Raw genomic sequence first — 24,106 nt, 5'->3', positions numbered from 1 at the left:
GGCTGCGGGCGCAGCAGATGGATGCGGCCTTTCGGGGGCTCTGCAGGCGGCGGGGACCTGCCCCTCCCCGTAGCCCTGAGCTGGGGGCGCAGTTGGGAGGGTGCATTTCAGACGCAGGCTGTTAATGACCCTGGTTTAAAGAGGAGCAGCACAAGTAATAAATTGATTTATGCCCAAAGGAAAGATTTGTGCTAGGTGTGTGAAAACAAGTAACTCTCTAGCAGCCCCTCTCAGGGCTGGGATTTTTGTTGTGAAGTGCTGCAGCACCGAGGGAATCACTACCCCAGGTTGTAATTGGGATGGTTTTGTGTTTAAATATGTTTGACAGAAGCCTGTGAGAAAGAGACTTAACAGTGGTTCGGAGCACAAGGAAGTGCTGCTAATTGCCGCTGCCCCTGCTTCCTCCCTAGAGAGCGTGCACAGAGCTGTATTTGTCCAAGTTAGTGTATGGGACAGAGATCAGACTATACTTYTTTAACACAGGTAATTTGCCCTGCCGGTCCCTAGTTGATCAGCTGTGTGCTTGTGCAGACCGTGGAGTCAGGAAGAGCCAAACGAACTGGTTAGTCAGCCTCCAGCCTGCAGTGGGACTGACTTTGTTCCAGGCTTGTTTCTYCCCAAGCACAAGAAGCTTTACAGGTCCCAGTAGCAAAGCACTGGTGCAGAGAAATAAACCACCCCATTCCTGTCAGAACTCATTCGTGTCAAATTAAGTGAAAATGACCCTGGAACAACCACTTACTACATGTAGTCAAGCCCTATTCCTCGGTGGCTGGTCTAATCCGGTGGTGTGGTGGTGTTTACAGATCTAATCAGTAATCCACTTTGCAGCAGCACTGAGTCAAGTGGAAATGTGTTTTGTTTCCTAATCCAGATGAATTCACACTACTGCAGATTAGCGGAGTTTTCCTTCCGTGCATYTTTCAGCAGTCCCTATGAGCAGACAGCTGTCTATCTGCAAGTTTTCCTGGTTGTACTTTGAAAAGCGTTTTTGTTGCATCCTCTTATGCGGGAGAAGTAAGTGTGGCAAAGAAGTCTGGAAAGAAGAAATATTTTCTACTTTCAAGTTACTTCTATTTATTTTTAAGYTTCTCACATTTAAACTTCAGTCTCCAAAAGGAAACTTGATAATTCATGTACAGTGCCTAGCCACTAGGCAGGCTCAGTAAGTAAAAGAATTACATGTATCAGAATTTTTTCTTTTTGTCGTTGCAGTATATGTAATTGCAAAATATCAGTATTGTTAGATTTATTGTTAGACAGTTTCAAATAGATTGTATTCTTTCTTAGCTATTTTTTGGGGGGAGGCTGAAAATTGGCAGCTCGAATTCTCAGCTCCAGCTTTATGTCCTATCTGTATAGCCAGAAAGTGACTGATGTGAACTGCAGCTCAGTATATCGGCCTCCCTGGGAGGCAGCTCTCCGCACCAGTACAACATTTTATTATGCTTAAAACTGAAGTTGTAATGGACATTAACATTGCACTGACTTTGCTTTAAGTAGCACGTGTCCTGCTCTTATGGGAGTAATTCATTACTTTCTCGTAAGTAGACCTATTTTTTTTTTTTCCTCCCTTGTAAGCCCCCTCAGTAATGTTCTGCTCCTACGTGTCCCACCCAAGGTCTGGAAGCTGCTCTGTAAAGGTGTTCGTTTTGCTGGCTCTGAGAACTTTCAGTTGCAGAGATCCTAAGTGACAGTTAGTGTTTAATAAGAATTGTTTAAAAGGTCAGTGATTTTTTTTTTTGAAGTATCTAATCATAAATGTCCCTTAGTATAACCTACGCCGCCTTCTTCCTTCAACGCGTTGTGGGACATTGATGGTTAATCACAGCTTGCCGTGCTCCTTTCCTCTCCTGAGCTACCCAAACRACGATTTTAGCGTTCTCATAGGTGGTGCAGCAACAGCAGTGGTGCTGGAAGCGGCGCTCTGGCTTTCTCAAGGTAGCCTATGTATTCCCCGAAACAGAGGGCCTAAGCTGGCCCTSGCTTTACAGCTGAGCAGCTCGTTGTAGTGAGTAGCCTTGCTTTGAATCATCTGTACTCTTGCCTGTGAACACGGGTGGTGGTTTTTGTTTTTGTTTTTTTGTTGTTTGTTTTTCCTTCCAGTGTTACATTGCTGATTCATATTCAGTTTGATAATATACTGTAGTTCCCTTTTTCTCCCTCAAAAATTGTTGCCTAGTGAATCTTGTATTTATATCCAAGTATGCCTAAATGTGCTCATGTGTCAAATGCACCCAAACTGTATTTTGTTTCTTTCTGGACTGTCTCAAGCTTGTGGATACAGCTTTGAATATTGCACTTGCAGCTACTGTGAGCTTTCCGGCACCTTCAGGTTTCGTACACACGCACTGTTCACTCTGGCTTTGTGTGTCCRTTCAGTCAAGCATAGGTATCATCGATAGCCACTGGGCAATGGTTTTTGTATCCATATACTGTTACTTCATATGATGCGACAATGTCAGGAAAATACCACTTCCTCACACATCACCTGTTTCTTCCTTCTCCACAAGTTCCAGCATAAAAGAATTAATTAAAAATGAGGATAAAGTTCTTACTGAAGTGCAATAAATTACTTACAAATATAGTGTTAGATGAGACATGAAGCAAGCCTGGTGTAATCCCTCCCCTCTCCCCCTGACCCCAGCTCCTCCAAATGCTTAAAAAGCTGATGGGTATCAAGTGTCTCTTGCAGCACTACCCCCTTTAGTTTAYTGAATGATAAACAAGTCTGGAATCAGCCTAGCTTTCACCCTTTGTAGCATGTACTAACTGCTCCTTCTTTTGATTAACCTGTTTTTGTTAAGGTATGCTCCATTTTGGAGAGAATATGCAGTGTTGAACAGTCACTGAAGACAACTTACGCAATATAAAGATTTTTTTCAGAACACAAACTTGTTGAACCAATTCAACTGTATTCAATTTTTGAAATGTTTGTGTGTCTGTGTGTGTGTGGGCACGCATGCACGTGTGCATGTATATGTATGTATCTATAAAATCAATCCTCAGTCACCAAGACACAGGGTAACTGCAGTATAGGTAAAATAAATTTCATATAAATACATTCATGGTTTAAAAAAAAAATCATAAACCTGCAAAGACTGAAGTGCAAGTAACTTTCTCACATTTGTTTAGTTCTTATGATGCTAATAGACTATCTAAAGGCTATTTAACAGTGACCAATTTTAGATGTGGAAAGCTTGGTAACCTTCTCCAGGACATCATCCAAAAAGTTGCTATTTATATGAGAAGTATTTCCTGTATTCATAAACCAGTGTATGTGATTTTAAAATATATATATATATTTTTAGAAAAGCTTTTTCCTGGTTCCTTTTAGTGACTGTTGTAATTCCATGCGCAGCTAGCAGCAGTCAGCATTAGATCTGCTCTTTCCCATTCCCCTCGGGGCCCTTTCAGGATCAGCAGGCGGTGTTCATTCTGGACTGGCTAGAGAAGCTACACATGGGAAAGTGAAAAGAAGTTGGTCCCAAGGAGAAGGGGTAGTTTGGTTAACCAGGCTCTAGCCATGATTTATTTTTGCTGAAAGCTGTTTGAACTGGGGAAAAGAAAAATACACATGTACCTAATAAAGGATAAATTTGTCCTGAAGTTGCAAGCTAGTATGTTCAAGAGAGGTGTTTTACAAAACCTTTTTCTTTCTGTACAGTSACAATACCAATTTTTAGCCATATACATAACACAATTAGGAATAGAAGAAATCTAATAGATACTTTAAAAGGAATTTATAATATAGAGCAGTTGAGRGCCACACCTGTACAAAATGTAAGCAACATATATAAAATGATAAGAAAAGTGCAAAGTAGAACAGTATCAAGAACTTCCACTTCTTACAGCATTTATGGTTCAAGTGCAAAGAGCCAGCAGAGATGCAGGAGCTCAGGTACTAACAATTCAAAAGAGACACAGTACAGGATACTGCACACAAAGTGATAAAATATTATTAAGTTATTCCCTACTCTCCCACTTCCACACACCTACAACTTCCAGTTATTAAAAGAACATTTTTAAATAATGAATTTTATATAGTGATTTGTCCCTTTTTACAAGTTCCTTAAAACAACGATCTCCAGCCAGACATTACTTTTCTGTAAGTAAAACAAGACAATAGAGAAACTACTGTTGCTTTCTGCTGTCTTGTTTTGGTTACAGTATTTAAAAGGTGAACAGAAATACTTTACCATATTGTAAATACTGTCATCTTACACTCCAATCCTGTAACTTACATACGAGTTACTTGTAATAGTCCTTTATATATACATATATATATATATATATATATATATGTATGTATGAGGAATATTACAAGCATATTACGTTTACAATATTACATATATATGTGTGTGTAGAGATCTGGAGGATCAGTGCCTTAAAAACAACCTCTGAACCCAGGAAGTTCTCCTTTATGTTACAAATCTGCTTAGAGGCAACTGTCCATGAATTTCACTGCTGTTGGCCAGCCAAGATGCAAGTTCTGCATTCAGCTGATTCCTCTCACATCAGTATTGCTTGCAGCAATATAAGTTTTAGTTGTCTTTTATGCTGCATGCCCTAGTAGAAAGTTCTGCTTGAATTAAAATATGGTGGCAAGTAAAATGTATTTGCTGAATTGGAAGTTGAAATAGGATTCAACACTCTTGAATGAAGTGTCAAATAATTTATTTTTAGAAAGCTTTTCAGTTCACCTTTGCTTCAGTAAGTGTACTTTGTATTTTCTTCTAGGCACTGTAAATAGTCAAGATATTAATTTATGTGCAGAAGAACTCATTTATTTTCAAGCAATGCATTATTAGTGACCTCTAGCAAATTCTTGACTAATATTTTTTTTTTTTTTTTTTTTTTTTTAAGGAGAGTGGTATTTTTTTTTTTTTTTTTTTTTTTTTTTAAGGAGAGTGGTAAGCTTTGAATATTTTTCTCTGTTGCGAAGTTTCTTACTGTGATATAATAATCACCACAGCTGCATTAATATTCCTGATTGAAGTATACACCAGACTTCAGTAGGAATTAGAGGAATGAAAGCACTAAATATGCTAGAGGAACAATAATAACAACATTGACCTGTTACACTGCTTCACATAATTGTGTCCACCTCAAAACTAGAGATGATCACATGAAACTCTGAAGAGCATAAATGTTTTCTGCTAGTAACTAGGAATTGAGTCTAAGATTTTTCTTTCTCCTCTGCTGTTGTCATGGGAGATTATAAACATTCATCTATTTATTTTGTGTATTCTTTAACACGTGATATCTACAGTATACAAGGACATCCAAAATTGAGTTACGAGAACTTCTGCACAGCTGTCTAGTTAACACAAAAGTTTATTTCCCTCCATACATTCTTTCAATGTCGTTGAGGTAATGGTTTTTCAATTCTTTCCTTTTCAACTTGAAGGCATCTGTTACTAACCCAGTCTCCGGGGTCCATGGTTCAGGGCTTAACCGTACTTTGATGGGGATTTCAAACCGTTCTAATTTCACTGGAGGGACAAGAAACAAGAATTTGACTGTGATTACACTGAAACAGTTATTCATACTACTTAAAAATCTAAGGCAAGCGCTCTGTAGCTTGTGTGGTATGCTGTCCTACTTCATTAAGTAACCTGAAAGTGGGTTGCAGGAAGGACACATGTAAGTTCAAGCTTTTACCAGTGCTCAGTACTGGTTAGTGTGTAAATATTCCAGTAACATAGTGTACTTACAATTTGTATTGGATGTGACAGTGCTAAGTCTAGAGTGTGCAACAAATGAGTTCATAGCCTGGAGGTCTGAGACTGTCAYAAGAGGATATGCTGAAATCTATCACAAAGTTATTAGCAATAAAGGTTACGTGAACTGAGCGATTTAAAAATAATGGGATACAAGATTTAAGAATAAGAGGCTGAAAATAACTTTGTTTCTGCTAGTATTATGTGATGCTTGTTGGAGCCATTTAAGTTGTGTTTGTGGGACRGTTTGGTAGACCATTCCAGCAATTCATAGTTGGCTCAGTTTGTGGAAGCATGCACATACAAGTGGGTGTATAAACACAGGATGTGCCCCTGTACACGTGTGCGTGTGATCCCACACGCTATGTATGCTGCATACCTCAGCCCAGCCTAGCTGCARCACTCGAGCTCTAGGCTTTTTCACAAGCTAGAAGTGTCTTTAATTTAGGAACATGATAGTGACTGAGTTGACTCAGAGTAGCTGGATATTCTGTATTTAAGTTATAACTTAAGAAGTTCATTTCTGGGAACTTTTTTTGGACACTTAGTATGTGCTTGAGAGCTTCTTTCCCATATCTTTCTTTCCTAGGAGTTTATTTAGAGTTCAAAGCGAAGGGGCTTCTCTGTATTTTTGTTACATTACTTGTTTTCCCTTCAGCTGGAAGCAGTGGCTTGGCACATGCACTCTTGCCCGGGCAGCAGGGCAGCGGGGCAGGAGGTGAGTAAGTGCTTTGGGAAGCAGGGGAGGGACAGTGCGGATAGGGGCGTGAGCTGCTGCACGTGTACAATACTTGATGGACTTTCGCAAAAAGCCCTATAAGCTCTTGCATCTAGGGCTGTAATGGCCCCCTCACCCCCAACACTTGGAACTGAACTGCCAGGACCGCTCGTAGCAGCACAACCTCTAGGGGGCAGCAAGGGCCGGAGAGCTGGCACCTGGGCCGCAGGTGCGCCTGGGGAGCAATTCCGTCCAGCTGCAGCCTGGTACAGGCAGTCACTGTTCCATCCTATTTAGATATATGCCTGCCTGTGATCAGTCACAGTGTTTTGCTAAAAAAATCCGGAACAGTCTGCTTAAAGTACTTTTGGAACAAGTTTCACACATAAAATAAGTCATATCTAAATAATAGATTACTACTAAAAGACAAATGTTTAAGTAAAGATTTTGGAGAAACAAAACTAGATGGATAGTAATTTGCCTAGTTTATGGTAGAATACCATGAATTAAAGTGTTCAAACCAAAGTCAGAGACCTACAGTGTTGTGTGTGTGTGTGTGTGTGTGTGTGTATATGTGTATATGTGTGTGTGTGTATATTTTTAAAGCAACATCTAAAATTGCCCTTTATTCTTGTTTTCTCAGTTTCTCCTCTCTAAAATCTGATAGGCAACAGTGCTTAGCATGCACTTAAGTCCTATTTTACTACTTTACTTCATTCATGCGGTGTCAAGTGCTTTAGAGATCTATTATTTTTTTTTCCTCCAGAAAGCTTGTTAGTATTTCAGCCCCATGAAGGATTGATCAGGCAAGTTTTTAATCATTCAGTACTGCAGCAAAGAATAGCAGGGTTTAAGCTATTACAAATACAAGGTACATTGCTATTCAAAGCTGTAGGACACAAAGTTACATGGAGGAGAGCTTTGATCCCTCCCGCTTAACTCATTTTCTTACTACTAAATGCCTTGTAATTTCCCTTCCGAATTGACAGCCTCGTTGGATCTTATTCTAACTGCACTATAGAAGCAACCTGGCTCTAGAAGTTAATTTAAAAAAACTTCAGAATTTTTAGAAAATAAAAAAGGATAAAGTAGCTAAGCTGACCAAAAAAACATACCAATTTATAGGATCATAAGCGTAAATTTGATATACTCTTTGTCTCTGATTGAATTCTAAATTTGGCAGGTAGAAGGAATAGAGAGAAGAAAGCAATGATAACAAATTATTTTCCTGGCTAATSACCATGCACCTAGCTAGCACCATATGCCATTCTACTTACTCTTGTTTGCCACTTCTTTAATCTCTCTCAGTATTTCAGCTTCCATTGTAGGATTGTTGCAAATATCTACCCAGGTTCCAGTGATGCCTTTCTGCTCAGCTAATGCCATCAGCTTCTTCTGGTTAGGAACCACAAAACTGATCACGTAAGACTGGTCACTAACACAAGATGCCAAAGGGAGGAGGGAGGGGAGGGGAAAAAGGCTTCAATTTCAAAGAGTAAAACGCTTGCTTGATATTAGCTATACCATTCCAGTCCTTTCAGAACRGTAGCTATCCCCACCACCTGCAAATCTTTCTTGTACTCCAGGTCTTCACAGTCAGTGATTTATCAAAGGTGCTCTAAGTTGTTTAAAGCATTTGATCAGTGTCGTTTTTAGATGTGTACTCGTTAAGTTACAGCATAATTTAGGCTCCCTGGTACATCCAGTATCTAGCTAGTTCTTTTCAGTTTCCCTCCACGTACAGGGTGTGTAAGTGAGGGGGAGGAAGGAGAAGCATTTCAAAAATGCACGGAAGAGCTTTGAATTGGGTGGGAAGTGCCGAGATTAACCTTTCTCTAGTAGTCTGACAGAAGGCCGAAATACATGCTTAATATGATTATACCCATTTGGGAGGGAGATGGAACTAGAATGAATTAAGATAGGGGAGATGCACAGGAAGGTTTAAGCCATTTCTCCATTCTTCACGTCTTGGGGAATCTAGGAGCCTGTGCTACTTCAGAGATGGTTTTTTTTAAACTAATTCTCAAGTGGCGGAGTTGTTCATGGGAAACCATAGATAGCTGTAGTATATTGTTGGAGAACAGGGTCAGAAACTGTATGTCAGATGAACCCTTTTATTTTAAATTGAGTATCTAAATACCACTCTTACCTTTTGGCATAAGCACAGATATTGTCAATCAATGGACAGTTCTTCAGTGCTGCCTCTACCTTGCCCAGAGATACGTACTCTCCTGCTTGTAGCTTTACCAAGTCTTTTTTACGATCTAGGAGTCAAAAGTAACAACAATGAAAAAAGGCTTCTTGCATTCAGACTTCTGTGTTTTCACAGACTCATTTGTAAAGCCACTACATGTTACATACTTTGTGCAGTGCTGTGCAGGTCTTTTCTTACAAAAAAGTTACAGCATCTTATTCAAATTATAAAGCAGCTATGAGCATGTATATATTCTGGAAACTTTCTTACAGAAGTCTTTATAGTTTGTATTGCACTATGCTTCTTGTCACACAACTTGTACGAAAGTGATGGGAGTTCTGATTCTTAAGCTATGTAGTTAATACAGAAAACTGATCTTACGCTTATTTTTCAAATCCTATGTGCTAAAATTATATAATGATAATGTCACAGGAAACAGTATAATTCCCCAAATTTCCCTGTAGCCATGGGAACATTTTTGCACTGTGAGTCTACAAGCAGGTAACTAACTACGTTAGCCCCTGGCAAAGCCAACAGGATTAAAAACATGCTTATTATGCTTTGTCAAGATCTTGTAATAGAACGAAATAGCAAAAAAGTGAGGCCAACCTATGATCTGCAGACACCCATCTGGATGAAATTCCCCTATATCTCCAGTCGAAAACCATCTCTGGCCATTCTCATCAACAGAGAAATCTTCTGAGGTCTTCTCTTCATTTTTAAAATATCCCATTGAGACATTAGGCCCACCAATTATAATTTCTCCTCTAGGATTAGGCTTGTCTCTATTAGTATAGCCCCCTAAAACAAAAAAACCCAAAACATAGTTATTTTCAAGACAGGTATTTTGCTGCCAAGAAAATGTTTTGAAAATTTTGCTTAAATTTTGTGCACACACAAATTAATGATTATTATAAAAGGTAATAAACAATTACTTCCTGTACTACTGCAAGGTAAGCAATAATAAATTAGTTACTGTGAGGTCAAAAGATATAATGCTCTCACCTTCTTGCCAGTCTCTCAATTTAATTTCACAACAAATAAGAGGTGCTCCAACTCTGCCAGTGCTATAATCAGTAACTTAGGGAGAGAAGAACAAGGAAGAATACAGAGATTTTTGTCATTTGAAATAGACATGTAAACCATAAAATAGGATGGCAGCTTATTTCAAGTTACTATATTGCACTTAGGAACTACAACTATTCTGACTTTACCTTAAAAAAAGATTTTTTTTTGAAGGTATGTATTTATAGAAACATCTTAACTACCTTCTGTAATCGTTCCAGCTCCACATGTTTCTGTTAATCCGTAGCCTTGGCCAACAGGACAGCAGAAACAGATGTTCATGAATCTTTGTGTCTGAGGTGAGAGTGGTGCTCCTCCAGAAAGCATCATACGGATATTCCCTCCTAGTAATGCCTTTACTTTTTTAAACAATAGTCTTGAAAGAAGGAAAAATTTGTTTAAAAATCATTCATTCAGCTCATTTGGAGAGAAACCTTCTTCTTCCTTCTTATCTAGAACCTTAAAAATAACTTAATCATTCGTAGATACTAATGGACAGCATGGAAGGTAAAAAAAATWGTTATTTGTGTAGCTCTTGAAGATAGTAGAATTCCTATAACTTTACTAAAGAAACAACCYGATGTTAATGACTAAAAAAAGCAATACAATGAAAAATAACTAGTCATTTGTTGCTCTGAAGRTCAGTCATTCTTATTCTTAAGTATGTACTCCCTGTTTCTGGTAAGAGCTTGGATTATTTCAGTTTAGTCATTAGATCATATCTGCTTCTTTGATTAGAACTATCTGATGTCAGATAGCTTAGATTATTCTTTTAGACTTCCTTAAAACATGAAGAAAAGTGCATTTGGACTATGAATTATACTTACACATTACAAAGAGGTGCATCATATCCCCTTTTGATTTGTTCCAATTTGTAGTCATAGCCTATCTTGAACAGGGTTCTTTGAATATAGTTCATCTCTTGAACTTTACTCATGACATTTTTATAAATTCTGTCCATTATTTCCTACAAGATGTTGAAAAGGGTAAGGAAAATTACCACACAATCTCTATCGCATAGAATTCTGTACCAGCAGCAGCTACAAATTTGAGGTAACATGCTACAGTGTAATAAAGCTTGCTGTGTTGATATATTGCTTACATTATCAAGAATACTTTAACTGTATTTAAAATACGATAAACTGATTTACAAAATCTTGAATTCAGATTTAACTAAATCTCTTTGCAAAAGGTTGGTATATGCCATGCAAGATCAGTAACACTTAGGAGTCCTGATGCAGTGCTTTATCCATGGCAATAGGGAAGCATAAGGGAACGTTCATTTCATCACTTCCTTTTCCAAAAGAAGTCTTTCAACTTTGAAAGCACTGTGGCTGCAGTAATTCTGCTTACCTGACAAAAAACCACARTTCTATCATAGACAAAAATATCAGAGGACACAATACCTATTTCAATTAAAAGAACAAGCTTATAATCATTAAATGATACAGAACTTAATGGAGCCAGTCCTTCAACTTCTATTAAATACTTTACCGTCTGAATGTTAATTATTGTATTTCATAGTATTGTACTCTGTTACAACTGCATGCTTTGCAACAAGAATCAAATTACTGTACAGTAGTTGAAAACAAAGCCATGAAAAATTATTTATTTTGAAATATTAAAGAGAAAATATTAAAGTCTTAATAGAAACTGGTCTGATTAGTTTTTTAAACATTCCCTCAAATCTTCATGATCTGGACTTGCACAAATTAGAACTTTAAAAAGAAACAGTAAACTATTTTCAGCTCAGTTTAGCTACAGAATATCTAATATTTCTAAAAGGCAAATTCTTGGAGGTAAAGCAGGATTAATGTAGCTTTTTGGAAGGACTAGTGACACAACAAAGTATTCTGAATTAAAGGCTAGAAGGAGCCATTAATTATTGCAAACTTCTGTTAGCATGAAATATTTAGAAATATTTGTGTGTTTGGAATTCATTATGGTTATTTTTTATTTCATTCTTTATATGTTCTAATAATAGTAGTAGTAGTATGATCTGAAGATAAAAAKCAGGACAGCACTTCTGGGAAGAAAAATACTAGGCCAGTTTTATTAGACTAATATAGGAAGTTATCTCGGTCTGCAGGTCTTACTTCTCATATGTTTTCAGCTGGCTTGTATTTTAGCTGTTGTTGGATAGTTACATTTTCACTGATGACATGCAGATCTTTTTCCTGCATAGTTACCAGGCTATATAGCCTGGTATTGTATACAGGAAATCTAAACCAGTTCTTCAAAGTTGTTGTGTTAGATAAGAGTGGTGTTCGTACTGGGCTTTTTGAAGTTTTTTYCCTTCTTTTTTGCTGTAGATTGTTGAACTCTAGGTCCTCTGTGCTATCAATTAAAAATGGACCACCTGTTTCAAAAAATTTTTTCCTGTTARCTTCTTTTTGATAAGTCTGTAGAGTCAAGACATTTGGGGAGTTTTTTCAAGATGCTTCAGCATTATCACTGTTCACACTCTGGGTTAATTCATATGAAGTTGTTTGCATGGATTTTTTTTTTTTTTTTGCACATACAAAAATATATTCCTTTTGTGAAGAGATTATTTATATAGATTTAAAACTTACCGTGTCTACTACCAGTCTAGCATACAGTTGATCTGAAGTTATTTTCCACAGGAAATAAATTTAAGTGGCTAAGGACAGTAAAGAGACTTGGGCTAAGTTTTAGCTTGCAATGAGGCAACTGAGAGTAGGCACCAACAACTACAGCAGCTCAGCTTAACTTGCTGAGTTCCCCAGCTCAGCCAGATGCTTACACACTTAAAGTGTCCACGTTAACCAAAGCTGCCCTACTTTCTCCTGTGCAAAAAAGAACTTTTCAGGTGGTGAATGCCCAAGACTTTCCGTATCATATTGTTGCATCAATAGTCTACTAAAATGTCTTTTATAATTACTAACATTCACAGTTACGCATCAAAAAAATCTGGGCTTTAGTATATTCTTGTGCTCACGTCTGCAGCATCAATACTCACCTTAAGCATCAATAACAAATTTCTGTGTTCTACTTTCTTACCCACCTATTAAAGTGACAATTTCTTAAGCAGGAAAAAATGTTCATAAATGTTTTTTGTTAGCATGAACAAGGTAGAAAGAACCATTTTGCTAAACTTATCTTCAGCTTTCCTGTACTCACAGGCACAGCTGCCATCAGTGTGGGCTTTAGTACAGTACAGTCTCCTTTGCTTCCCTTCTTAATCTTACTTGACTGTAATAAAGAAGAAAAAAAATGTAAATTTATGAAGCCAAAAACCAAGCAGCTTTTCAGAAGAAGACTAAAAATAAGAGGAAGATGAACTACCATATAATTTGTTTAAATCCCATGCCCCTCCAAAAAGTATTTCCTGCCTAATTTTTTTTTCATTGCAATGAGAAAAGTAGTGGTTAAAAACCAACATCAACCAAAGTATCAGATTTTTTTTTACAAGCCCTACCTGATAAAACAATTCCACTCTGTMTATCTTTCTTCTATTTCCCTCTGAAGTACTTGCTTTCTCCCCTTGTTTCCTCCAGCAGTTTTTGTCTGATGTAATCTTTATACCAGCAAAACATACAGAAGCCTTCTGAAAGCTTAATTTACTTTATCATAATTGCTAAACTGAAAAATGCAAAGAACTAAGTAGATCTATAGTAACTAAATAAAGAACTGATAACGTGAGTCTAAAAACTTAAAATCACTTCAGGTAGTCTTGCGTTCAGTTAGTCTGTTAATAGCTGTTCTATATCCTGATGTTCCATTGGATAATGCTATAGAGCATTTATTAGGTTTTCTTTTAGATTTAAATATTGTAAATGCAGAGATTTTATTAAACTTATTTGGTGTGATCTGCTGCTGTAGTTTCACCTGGTGTAGGAATGCTTAAGTTTGCTTAGTTTTCCCTTACCTGATCTGATAACGTGAGTGGAGAGGAATATCCAATCCTGCAACCGTAAGTAATACAAGAAATTTCTGCAGTCAGTTCTAACACATGGGCCAGAGGCAAATAGCCAATGTAAGTATCCTTGGGCCTAGTAAAGGAAAGGATTATCTCATTAACAGTGATGCATAAGTGGATTAAGAATGCTAAAYGCTGTTCAAGAATTTGGTGTGCTTAACTACTACTTTTTGAAAGATTTAAATCAAAGTGGATTTTATTCTTCTGCATCCAAAAARGGTATGATCAAAAACTGTAGTCTATAAACTAAATGGGCAAAGCACTACTTTACTGAAATCAGTGAGTGCAAATTCCAGGCTTTGCCTTGTTTTTTAGGAAAATGAAAATTTCCCAGCCGCTTAACTGCTACTTCTTCTCCTTATGGGAGAATTTATCCCAGTTACCAAGTTAAAGCTGAAATTTTTTTCTAATTTTTATTTTAAAGCAATCCTAAACAGTCCTAGTATCGTCTCCTTCAAAGACAGAAGAGTAGAAAGAGAACTGATGAATAAAATACTGAAGCTGATTCCAGGAAATACAGAGATTTCTCAGAAAGAAACGTAGATCTGTTAGTTAATAGAAACTTGCAGCATCAGTTCAGAACTGCTTTTACAACCCTCTGCAAAATGACTTAAACACAGCTTAATTCAGCTGTTACATCCTTCATGAATGCAGTGACAATAAATCTCCATATATATGACAACTAAGTGTTTCTTACCCCAGCCCAGGTATTCTCTCACACTGTCCTGTCATTCCAGCTATCAAGTTTTTGTGCATCATCATCACTCCTTTAGGCCTCCCAGTAGAGCCGCTGGTATACATTACTAAAGCCAAGTCTGTCGGAACAGGTCTGCTTGGCAGAACACTTGCTACGAAATGCAAGAGACAAATAGATCGCGTTAATTCTTATGTACTTCCTAAATTATTATTTCTGTAATTAAGCAATATGAGAATGTAATGATTAGGGTGGAGCAGGTGCTTCAGCATGGGCAAGCACGGTACGCTGAGTGGTCAGCAGTGGATGTAGAAGTCAGTACTGAGACACTTATGCAAGACAACGCTTGATCTGCATGATACTTTCGCCATTATATTTTACATCTGCTTTTTTAAAAAAGAAAAAAAGTCTGGTGAAGCTATAGCCTGTGAAAGGTACTGAACCTTTTAATCTAGCTCTGAATTCACCATTATTTTGCTTATTATTTCTCCAAGAAATGATTCACTTACARTTTTCTGGTTTGGCTCCCAGCTCTTCTACTGTTTGCATACTATGAATCTCCATATTTTCAGGGTATTCTGATTTATTGATAGTCTTCTTATCCACATAAATGATATGTTTAAGACAGGAGACTTCTGGCAGTGCAGTCTAAGGAATAGAAAGGGAACTTTTAGCACTGACTGCACTGTAAGATTGTTGGGTTGTTTGTGAATAGGTGAAGCTGGTASCAAAGTTACCTGAAGTTAAAGATAAAGTTACCTTACCTTAAGTTTGCTCTCAAGAAGTTCTACACTAGTGATCAGATATGATGCCCCACATTCATTGAGACCATAGGTTACTGCCTCTTCACCCAAGGTGGCATATAAAGTAACAACTGTTACATTAAAAGGGGGAGAACAACAAAGAAAAGTTAAAACATCAAAGTAATACTAAATGCAAGGGTTTTTGCTTTAGCTCATTGGAAAGCAATTTGGGGTGGGGGCAGGGGACAAAAGAAAAAACAAAAAATGGGCTTCCTTGGAGTTGTCTAATTAGAAAATAGAGCTGCTTTTCATTTTTCTGTATCAGAATTTTATCTCCYAAGAGACCTCTGGAATGAGGAGGATAGTTATGTGGAAGAAAAAAGTCATTAGACCACCACCAACGAAAAAAATCCACTAAAATCCAACAAAAACGCACTAAGCAGTTGCACAATAAGCAGCTGAGAACATCTGGGTTCCTCCTTCGAGTTCTCTGCAGCCAGAGCTCTGGGGTGGGGGGAGAGCCAACGCTCTGATCACCGCAGGCCCCAGGCACGGCTGTGTGCTTTCACAAGTGGCTCTTTCAGCAGCAGTGCCGRCTTACGCAGCCCTCTGTCAGCTACCCTGCTCATCGCAGTGCAATTGATGGGGGCAAGGCAGAGAATCAAACTAAGGTGTTAGACTGCTTTTCATGTTGCTAGATTATTTTTAACCCTGATCAGCTACAGCGATGGTGTAAATGCTCGCAGGCACTGAGAAGTTTGCCCTTTCCAGTCGTCTGTGTTGGAAGAAAATAGCTTCCTTTAGTATTGTACTGCTATCCCAACCTCTAACCTCCAAGTGAACATTAAAGGAAATTAACATTCCTGTGAAACTGGGATCATGTGGAAGGCCTAAAAGAGAGTAATGCGATATAGCTGATATTTTCTCCCCCTCAAAGTATGAAGATCAAGATCACCTCATCCTATTTCAATAGCAATGTTGGCTTTTATGTTATTGCCCTTCAGCAGCTCATCTGCATACTCTGAATTACCATCTCACACAGCCAGCTAGTACTAATACTGAAAGAAAAAGAAAGCCAGCCTATTGCGAACAATAATGTAAGAAGTCAACAAAAATAAACTACAGGCATAGTGTGTTGGACATGAAGATAGCATATGATTTTTGATTATTCTATCATTCTTCTCCTTTCCAAAAACTACTTCATGTTACAGACTTGTACATCATGATACAGACAGAAAATGGTAACAACACATTGCATAGTTTGGGGGGGAAAATGCAACTATTGACATCTTCAAAGTGTTTTAATGACCACTGAACACTAATTTAATTTCCTGTCCATTTTAACATCTAAAATACTATATAAAAAAAAAAAAAAACCCTTCCCCTACCCCCCTCGTCAGACTACCTGCAGAGTAAATTTGTTAAATTCTTATAATGACAAAATTGGCACGTTCAAAACACTTAATAGCTAAGCTAGTGTTGAGAAATGCTTCTAGAATATATTAATCGTAAACAAGTTTATCACTCACGAGGAAAGTTGTACTTGAAGCAGGCTAGTGCTGCAATCATCCATTCTGCTCGAGTCTCACAGAATATAGCAACAGTATTCTTTGGGGTTAGTCCCAGGGCAGCCAGTCCACTCCCCAAGTGATTCACTTTCTGATTTACTTCTTCGTAGGATAACCATTTGTAAGTTCCTAAGATTAACTGGTGGGAAAAAAAAAAATTGTGATGATGGGAAGCTGCTGGTAATGTAAGCTGGTGCAAAATACCACAAGCTCACACATTGCAATTCATTCGAAAAAAACAAAAAAAAAAAAACCTAGTTTTCATTTTTCTTCAAGTAACTAACTAGCACACACTGTAGTGTGTTACTGAAGTATTATAAAATGGATTTTTTTGATATCATAAAATGAAGAAAAGATTAAGGACCCCCCCCCCCAAACTAGTGCACTACTGAGTACTGTTGAGGTAAGATACAAAGCAACCCAAAAGCAAATCAGAATTAAGTAGAAACATAAATTTTACCTTTTTAAACACTTTTCCATTTGGTTGCATTTCATTTTCTTCACTCAGTAGTTCTCTGGTCCCAAGACAATCCTTTCTCCCAAACTTTGCTAAAGCATGATCAAACAGCTTGTCCAAAGTGTCTGCTCCAGGAATATTTATGTTTGCTAATGACTCGAGATGAGCAACAGAACGGTAGGGACTTCCAGGTTTGTCCGAGATGGGTTTAGCTTTTAAACGTCTTGCCATAGCCTTTTTCTTCTTAGCGTTGGTAAGAAAATACCACGGAATAAATACAAGCATACTGTACACAGATATTATCAAGTACACAGGCAGCAAGAGAATGGCACATATTTCCAGCCTAAGTTTCATTGCGGATATATATGTATGTGTCTATATATGTGTGCGTGTGTGTGTGTGCGTGTATATATATATATATATATAATTTATAAAAAAGTCTCTTATTGTGTTCTGGGGGCCTGAGCTCTGAAGAAGGCAAGAGAGAAGCAGCAGTGCAGTATGGTGTGGGAAAGAGCAACAGTAAGGGAAGCTTAGGCAGCTTTGTTTCAAAGCAGCAGCTAAAATTTTAGTAACCTTTGAGAGTCGACAGTGGACACCTGTGGGTGAAGACCAGAGCCAAGCAGAAAGCAGAAAAAAAGAAAAAGAAAAGAATTAAATTAGTTGTATTATAATCAGTCCATTAGTTTCAGTCCTTTAAGATTTCACCTCAAATGCATCAAGACAAAGGAGACTGAAGTAACTGGTTTGAGAGGCTGCATGATATAGCAGCGTACTGTTCTGAAGATTAAAGAACCTTTTCCATAGTTGTTTGTTGCATCCACAAATATTTACTTTTCAGAGCCTTTTCCACATTATCTCTGTTTGAATAGTTCAGGGCTGTTGAGGTGAAGTCTGTCCTTCACATCATAATATTGTGTTTAAGCTACTTGAGTAATGCTACAATTGCATAATTATGGGTAAAGGTCAGCTGTTTTTTTTTCCAACCTAAATACTTTTATTACAGTGGAAGGATACAGTAGGTTTCTTTACTGTCTTTCAGAATGCCATATTAACGTTATTCAGATTGAATTGTGTCTCGATACAGACCCCTCAAAAAACTTACATGTTATAATCTTAAAAACTATATAGTATTCCAAAATGCTTTTATTAACTTCACCCCAGCAACTGAGTTTTTAATCTATAATTACTCTTTTCTACTATGAATATCAGACTCTTAGAAAGGTATTGTAAAGGTTTCCCTCCATCCTTCCCCCAAAAGCTACTCCTATATATATGKATTTCAGGACTCCAGATATGGAAAAAACGGAATCCAATTTAACCAATTTAATCCAATTTAAAGTAAAGCCAAATTTGGCAAGATTTTGTCTGCATGTCAGAAATCATTCCTCATTAAGAACAACTGGCCTGAACAAAGACTGAAGGCAGGTGGAGAAAACCCAAACTCTTCCTACCAAACCACGGCTGTGGGTAGCCCACAGGTCTAGAACTAGTCTGCACTGGCACGCGCAAGCCGTAGGTACTTATCGTCATCAGCGCAGCATGCAGACACATCTCAAACAGGGCATGCAACAGGAAAAACAAAAGGCTATGGTGCATTAGCAAAAGACCAGTACCTCAAACACACAGGAGAATAACGTTGACTAGTTTGTAGCAAAGCCCAATTTTTCATGGACAGAATCTGATAAACAGAATGGATGAAAATGGGAGGATTTTCAGGGCCACATCAAAAATTAAAAGAATGTGGGCACACCTCAAAATGTACCTTTATTAACATATTTGCCACCCCAGGTGAGGGAAGTTACAATTAATATTTCAGGTTAAACAAGACAGCTGCTGCTAACTCACTACAAGAAATCTGTTAATAAAGTGTTTCCTTTTTTAATAAAAATTCCAACATCTGCAGTCATTTGCAGCCAATATCAACACCGTTTAGGGTAATGTAAGTGAGAGATTTGCAGATACTTAAGATAACACGATGAACATGCTATATTTTTAATTAAATCTCTGGAATAAAATTAACTACATATTGGTAGTGTCGTGTATTAAACTAAGCTCAGACTTGTTCAGAAAAAAAGATATTCTGTGCATTTCCTCTTTATAAGACGTGAATTCTGTATTCTTTTCAAAATTGATATGCTTATTCTGCTTTAGTTAACTTCTTTGTTGTCAGAGTACTGCTCAACAGTTAAACCTCTCATAAGAGATGATATAATTTTATTTTCCCAAGCTGTTTTTTAAAATGAAAGTCACTGATTTATATTACCAATCTTATATGATAGTTTCATTCCAGTTATTTCAGTGCTCCAAAAGAAGCAGTTAAGCTCATATGTAAAACAAAAGCCAGCAGTAGTGCTAAGACTAGTTAAAAACTACAGTGCATATCGACAGTTAGACATGATATGTGTTAAAATAAACACCAAAGAGAGAATGCTCACTGCTCCTCACTTTCCAACAAAAAGCATGCTATAAAACACAACGGCTTGGATAAAAAGCAGACCTGTTGGATTATGCAAACAATTTAATAATGAGACAGTACTATGTCTTTTATTTTGGCTGAGTAGTAGTTTTTCACAAGTAGCCCTAGCTACTTGCTAAGAAACCAGAACTGACTAATTCTGAAAGGGAGGAGAAGCTAATAACAAAGCTAATATTTACTGAGATACAAAAAGCTGGAACAGTCATGCTTTCACACTTTGATTTGCTTTACTGATTTCTAATAGTGTCTCCTAATATACACCAGTTGCCATTGTTTCATCTTTCCACTGCTCTTTTCCACTGTTTATTAAACTACCACTACATCTGGGCAATAGGGAATCAAACTGAAGCCTTTGGGTCAAGGACTCCCCCCTGTTTTTCCACCATATCTACAGTGAGTGGGACCTGCTTGTGTTCCCATCTAAGAACAGGTACAATGCAACAACATAACAATGAACTATATCAGTACTGGCATGATCTGTACAGTATTTCACAATATTCAATTCATATTTTACTACTAATTGTCAATACTGAGTCTTTAAAATTGACTAGCCTGCAGGATGGATTGTGAGACTGCACGTGAGGAGGACTGTATTCAGAAAAATCGCACTCTATTGATTTTAACAACCTTTTCTGCATGTGTGAAATGCCCGAGTTTAAATAATGAGTCTTTGATCTGACTTAACAACAAACCTTAACTCAGTGTTGAAAACTAACTTATGAACTCTTATGGTTTATTGGAACAATTTTCTAACATGCTAAGAAACATCTTGAGACTGTTCAAAACAGTCTCAAGACTGCCTGAAATAATAAAATATTGATAAAAGTGTCTGAATGGGCAGGAGTATTGGTTTTGTTATTTTGCTACTAAAATTACTGATCTCAGTCCTAAAACTGGCAACCTACTATTGAAATCACATTTAATGCTTGAAATAACTGCACATACAAACACATTTGGTACACATGCAGCCATTTATGTTAAAAGTTCATATAAGCAAATGCTAAGGTTTGATTTCTTCCATTCTGAAGTTTCAGATTACTTAGAATACTTCAAAAAGTGTTTCTAAACAGGTAACGTACAGCTAATTTGTACGCAGTTGTGGTACTTCAAAAGGCTTCTATTTTAACAGAAATTAGATGGAAAACTTAAATCAGCTGGAGAAACTTGATAGGTTAGAAACAAAAACACACACTTGAATTTTACCTTTGAACATTTTCATATAAGAACAGACAAACATATATACATACATACGTATATATACTTACAAGATATCTGACAGTGATGACTGCGTTTTAGTCAGTCTCGATTAGATCTATATTAAAATACAGAAACAAAGAAATTATTAGAGATTTGCTTTTTTTTTGCCCTGCAGAAAGGAAGTTATGCAGGAAAGCATTACTTCCAATAGTTTTTGAAATTCTAGCATGATGCTCCTGAAGAATAGCCTGTCGATTTTGACAGCGGTGGCATCCACTAGCCATACAGGAGGAGAGTAATGATATTATTCAAGAAGACTAAGCGTGCAAACTACACTGTACAAATAAAGATGAAGCTACACAAAAGGAGTTTAATTTTAATGGGAAAATTGTGTAACGTTCACTTACACTTAAACGTGTTCTGAATACAGCTATGCACAAAAGCTTATTTTAAAAACATTAAAAAAAAAAGGAAAARAGGAAGCAAGAAAGGGACCTTGAAAATCCTTATAATTCATTCTTCTACCCCACGGCAGGAAAAACAAGATCTGTATCATTTGTGACAGATGATTATCAGTAGGAACATTAACTCAGGATTATCCACAGCAAGCTCAGTCCGGAAGAGCAGTCACAATGACCACGAAGCAGAGTTTGGATATTGAAGTAAAAGAGAATTTTCAAAATGAAAACAAGGATATGTAGCCAGCCAAGCTTCACTGGTTCCAAGAGTAAAAAAAACAGATTCCTACAGGTATATGTAGGGATATGTCTTTAGGAAGTCTACTGCATAATTCAGACTACATGGTTTAACATACAAAAGGCTTTTAACAGACATTTACACTAGCTATATTTTATTATCCTTTCTCCCACATGAGTTTAAGTTGCCAGTTAAGGTGCCACTTTTTACAGGCAGAAACCCTGWCATACATCCCTTAAGAAATATTCTTATAACAGTTTTCTCTTAAAATATTAAACAAATAAGAAACATAATAATGTTTTAGTGGCACTTGCATGTGACTATGTAAGACTGATATTCATCAGTAATAGGACCATCCCAAATGCATGCCAAGTAAAATATTTACTGCATTTTTAAATATAATGCACAGCTGACTGATATACTGAATTTGCAAAAATACCTAGATACCAAGATACCAATTCCATTTGGTTATGAGCCAAACTTAGCTATTCAAATTACGTCTCATGCCTTCAATGTYTTTTTCAAGTTTAATTAATCTTTGAGAGAAAGAGAGTGACAGAGGTAACATTCATATTGAGGCACCATCAAGGGTATCTTCAAGGCAAGCCAAATATATATTACTGCTAAAGTACAACAGTTACGTTGTTAGTAAACTCCCTCTTTCCTCACAAATAAATGTAGCTTACATATTGAAAGTATCACTATCAAAATAAAGCTATGTTCTAATACTAGAAAATTCAAAACCTTTCTTTTATATTGACATACAGAGTTTATCATTTGTCTTAATTGTGCAATGTAACTAAAATATTTGGAAGCTTATCTATCCATTTTGGAAAAAACAGAGCTTCCAGTTCTTGATTAGGAAATGAATGTTCCCAGCAACAGCAATCAATGTGCGTCAGGCATGACTACAGTCTTAAAAAAGTAACCAATGCAGTTTCTTAGGTAGCTGTGTTTTCAGTATTTCCAAAGGATTTCCCCAAGTGAGTAAGGTTTTCTCATCAATTTTGAAATGGTAACTCAATGGTAACTTGCAAGGATGTGTTACAGCGTACACATCAAAGACCTCACACATGAGGTGGCAATATTTTCCTTATTACTGGTACATGCTAGTTGTTTACAGAAATGTTACAGGACAAGGTTGCTGTAGAAAACAAGTAACTGAGATGAATGCTCATACGAGCACCGACGTATTTTATGCCACAGATGAAAAAAATGTTCTTTCAGCGTAATCTGACTTTGACAGGCTCAACTGAAAGCTTCAGAGGTGGACTATAAAATACAACCCTTCATGCTTGTCCAGCAGCCAGGGCCACCGAGCAAAGTTCAAAATCAGAGCACAAGTTTTGGAACACAAGAGACAGCCCTATTTTCATAATTTCTCACAAATTTAAGAAAACATAGGGAACAAGAGGCAGATATTCAAATTTATTTTACAAGAATAGCTTTTAAATAAGCATAAGCTTTTGTGATTACATTAAGAGCAATCGTTGCGAGCGGGAGAGGTTCAGATGTCTGGAAGTGACTATTCACAGAGAAGGAAATGCCTTTATCTTCTCTGCATTTAAATTTTTGGCATACAGAATCAACTGATCCAGTATTTGAAAACACAACTAGCATTTTTAAGTGTAACTTAAAATCTAAAGAAATAGGAGTCAAAATTATTATCTTTACTAGCAAAGGCTTTAATAGCACAAAGCTCAAAACACTATAAAGATTTAATAGCAACGTATATGGTAACAGCCTTTATTGTTTTTTCCTCATTTATTGCACTTCCTCTTGTGTTACCAACCTTGCTAGTGATCCAGTTTACTATATAATAGCATAATTAGAAGAAAACATTTATTTACAAACTACTTCAAATGTTACTTGCAACTTTTTGAACATTGTTTCAGTATGTTAAAAAAGACTTCTAATAAAAGAGATGACACTAAGCAGAAAAGAGAGGTATTCTAGTTTGTGAAGAAAAATTAGAATCTGCAAAGTGAGAAGAAGTTCAGTTTAGACTAAACACCACTGGAGGAAATCCTGGTTCCCCTGCAACTGAACTCTTATGAACTTCAAATGGAGCCACAATTCTGCTGTTGGCATAAATAGTCAAGGCTGACTCCTTTCAGGAAGTACTGAAGTCTTCCAAAACAGTCCAGTATGAATAAGCAACAACTATTTCTCAAATTTCTCTAGATTTCAGACGTACCTAAACATTTTGGAAACCATAGTAAGCATTTTACAAATTATAAGTGAAAAGGTAGTTCTATAAATTAAGTAAGTAACTAGACCTGAATAAATACATTGGTTATTAATTATGGTTAATTTTTGGATGGAATTTAATCAATATCTATTAGCCCTGAATTTGTTCCAGGAAGAACTGAAGGAACTTAGTATTTCAAAATGAAATTACTGAAAAGATGGAGAAACATCAAAATTGCCAGAAAGCAGCAGCAAGTTTAGACAGCAGAGAGTCAAATGCATACTACATGGTTGTCTACAAATTTTTATTATCCCAATGCAATGGATCTTGTCCCATACAAGAATGAAAGAACATTTCTACAGATCAGAAGCCTGCGATTAAATAATAAGACAAGTTAAAAGAATCCTGTGGCTAATTACATCTCTTGGGGTTGGAAGGTTG

The 24,106-nt window shown here is 36.9% G+C and overlaps 1 protein-coding gene across 5 annotated transcripts in view; it reads right to left on the bottom strand.

Moving 5' to 3' along the window:
• Positions 1-4,876: 4,876 nt before the first annotated feature.
• Positions 4,877-24,106, bottom strand: part of ACSL4 (acyl-CoA synthetase long chain family member 4) — a 39,454-nt gene continuing 20,224 nt past the window's right edge. For 3 of the 5 annotated variants that reach the window (XM_085319753.1, XM_085319754.1, XM_085319755.1), the window contains 15 exons: positions 20,847-20,893; positions 17,106-17,701; positions 16,607-16,784; positions 15,099-15,208; positions 14,844-14,982; positions 14,338-14,488; positions 13,590-13,713; positions 12,842-12,913; positions 10,528-10,667; positions 9,904-10,076; positions 9,641-9,715; positions 9,245-9,436; positions 8,591-8,705; positions 7,719-7,876; positions 4,877-5,495 (listed from right to left, as the gene is read on the bottom strand). In XM_085319753.1, coding sequence (XP_085175879.1) covers positions 5,338-5,495; positions 7,719-7,876; positions 8,591-8,705; positions 9,245-9,436; positions 9,641-9,715; positions 9,904-10,076; positions 10,528-10,667; positions 12,842-12,913; positions 13,590-13,713; positions 14,338-14,488; positions 14,844-14,982; positions 15,099-15,208; positions 16,607-16,784; positions 17,106-17,456 — 2,136 coding nt within the window. In that variant the 5' untranslated portion in view covers positions 17,457-17,701; positions 20,847-20,893 and the 3' untranslated portion in view covers positions 4,877-5,337. The remainder of the gene's footprint in view (positions 5,496-7,718; positions 7,877-8,590; positions 8,706-9,244; positions 9,437-9,640; positions 9,716-9,903; positions 10,077-10,527; positions 10,668-12,841; positions 12,914-13,589; positions 13,714-14,337; positions 14,489-14,843; positions 14,983-15,098; positions 15,209-16,606; positions 16,785-17,105; positions 17,702-20,846; positions 20,894-24,106) is intronic. The other 2 variants (XM_085319756.1, XM_085319757.1) reach the window with 2 other exon arrangements.

The sequence above is a fragment of the Rhea americana genome, unplaced genomic scaffold, assembly GCF_003343005.1.
Source record: "Rhea americana isolate MKP2758 unplaced genomic scaffold, rheAme1 scaffold_6, whole genome shotgun sequence".
In the NCBI taxonomy this organism is placed as follows: domain Eukaryota; kingdom Metazoa; phylum Chordata; class Aves; order Rheiformes; family Rheidae; genus Rhea; species Rhea americana.
Note: the sequence above shows the minus strand (reverse complement) of the source record. Positions and strands in the feature narration are given on the sequence as shown.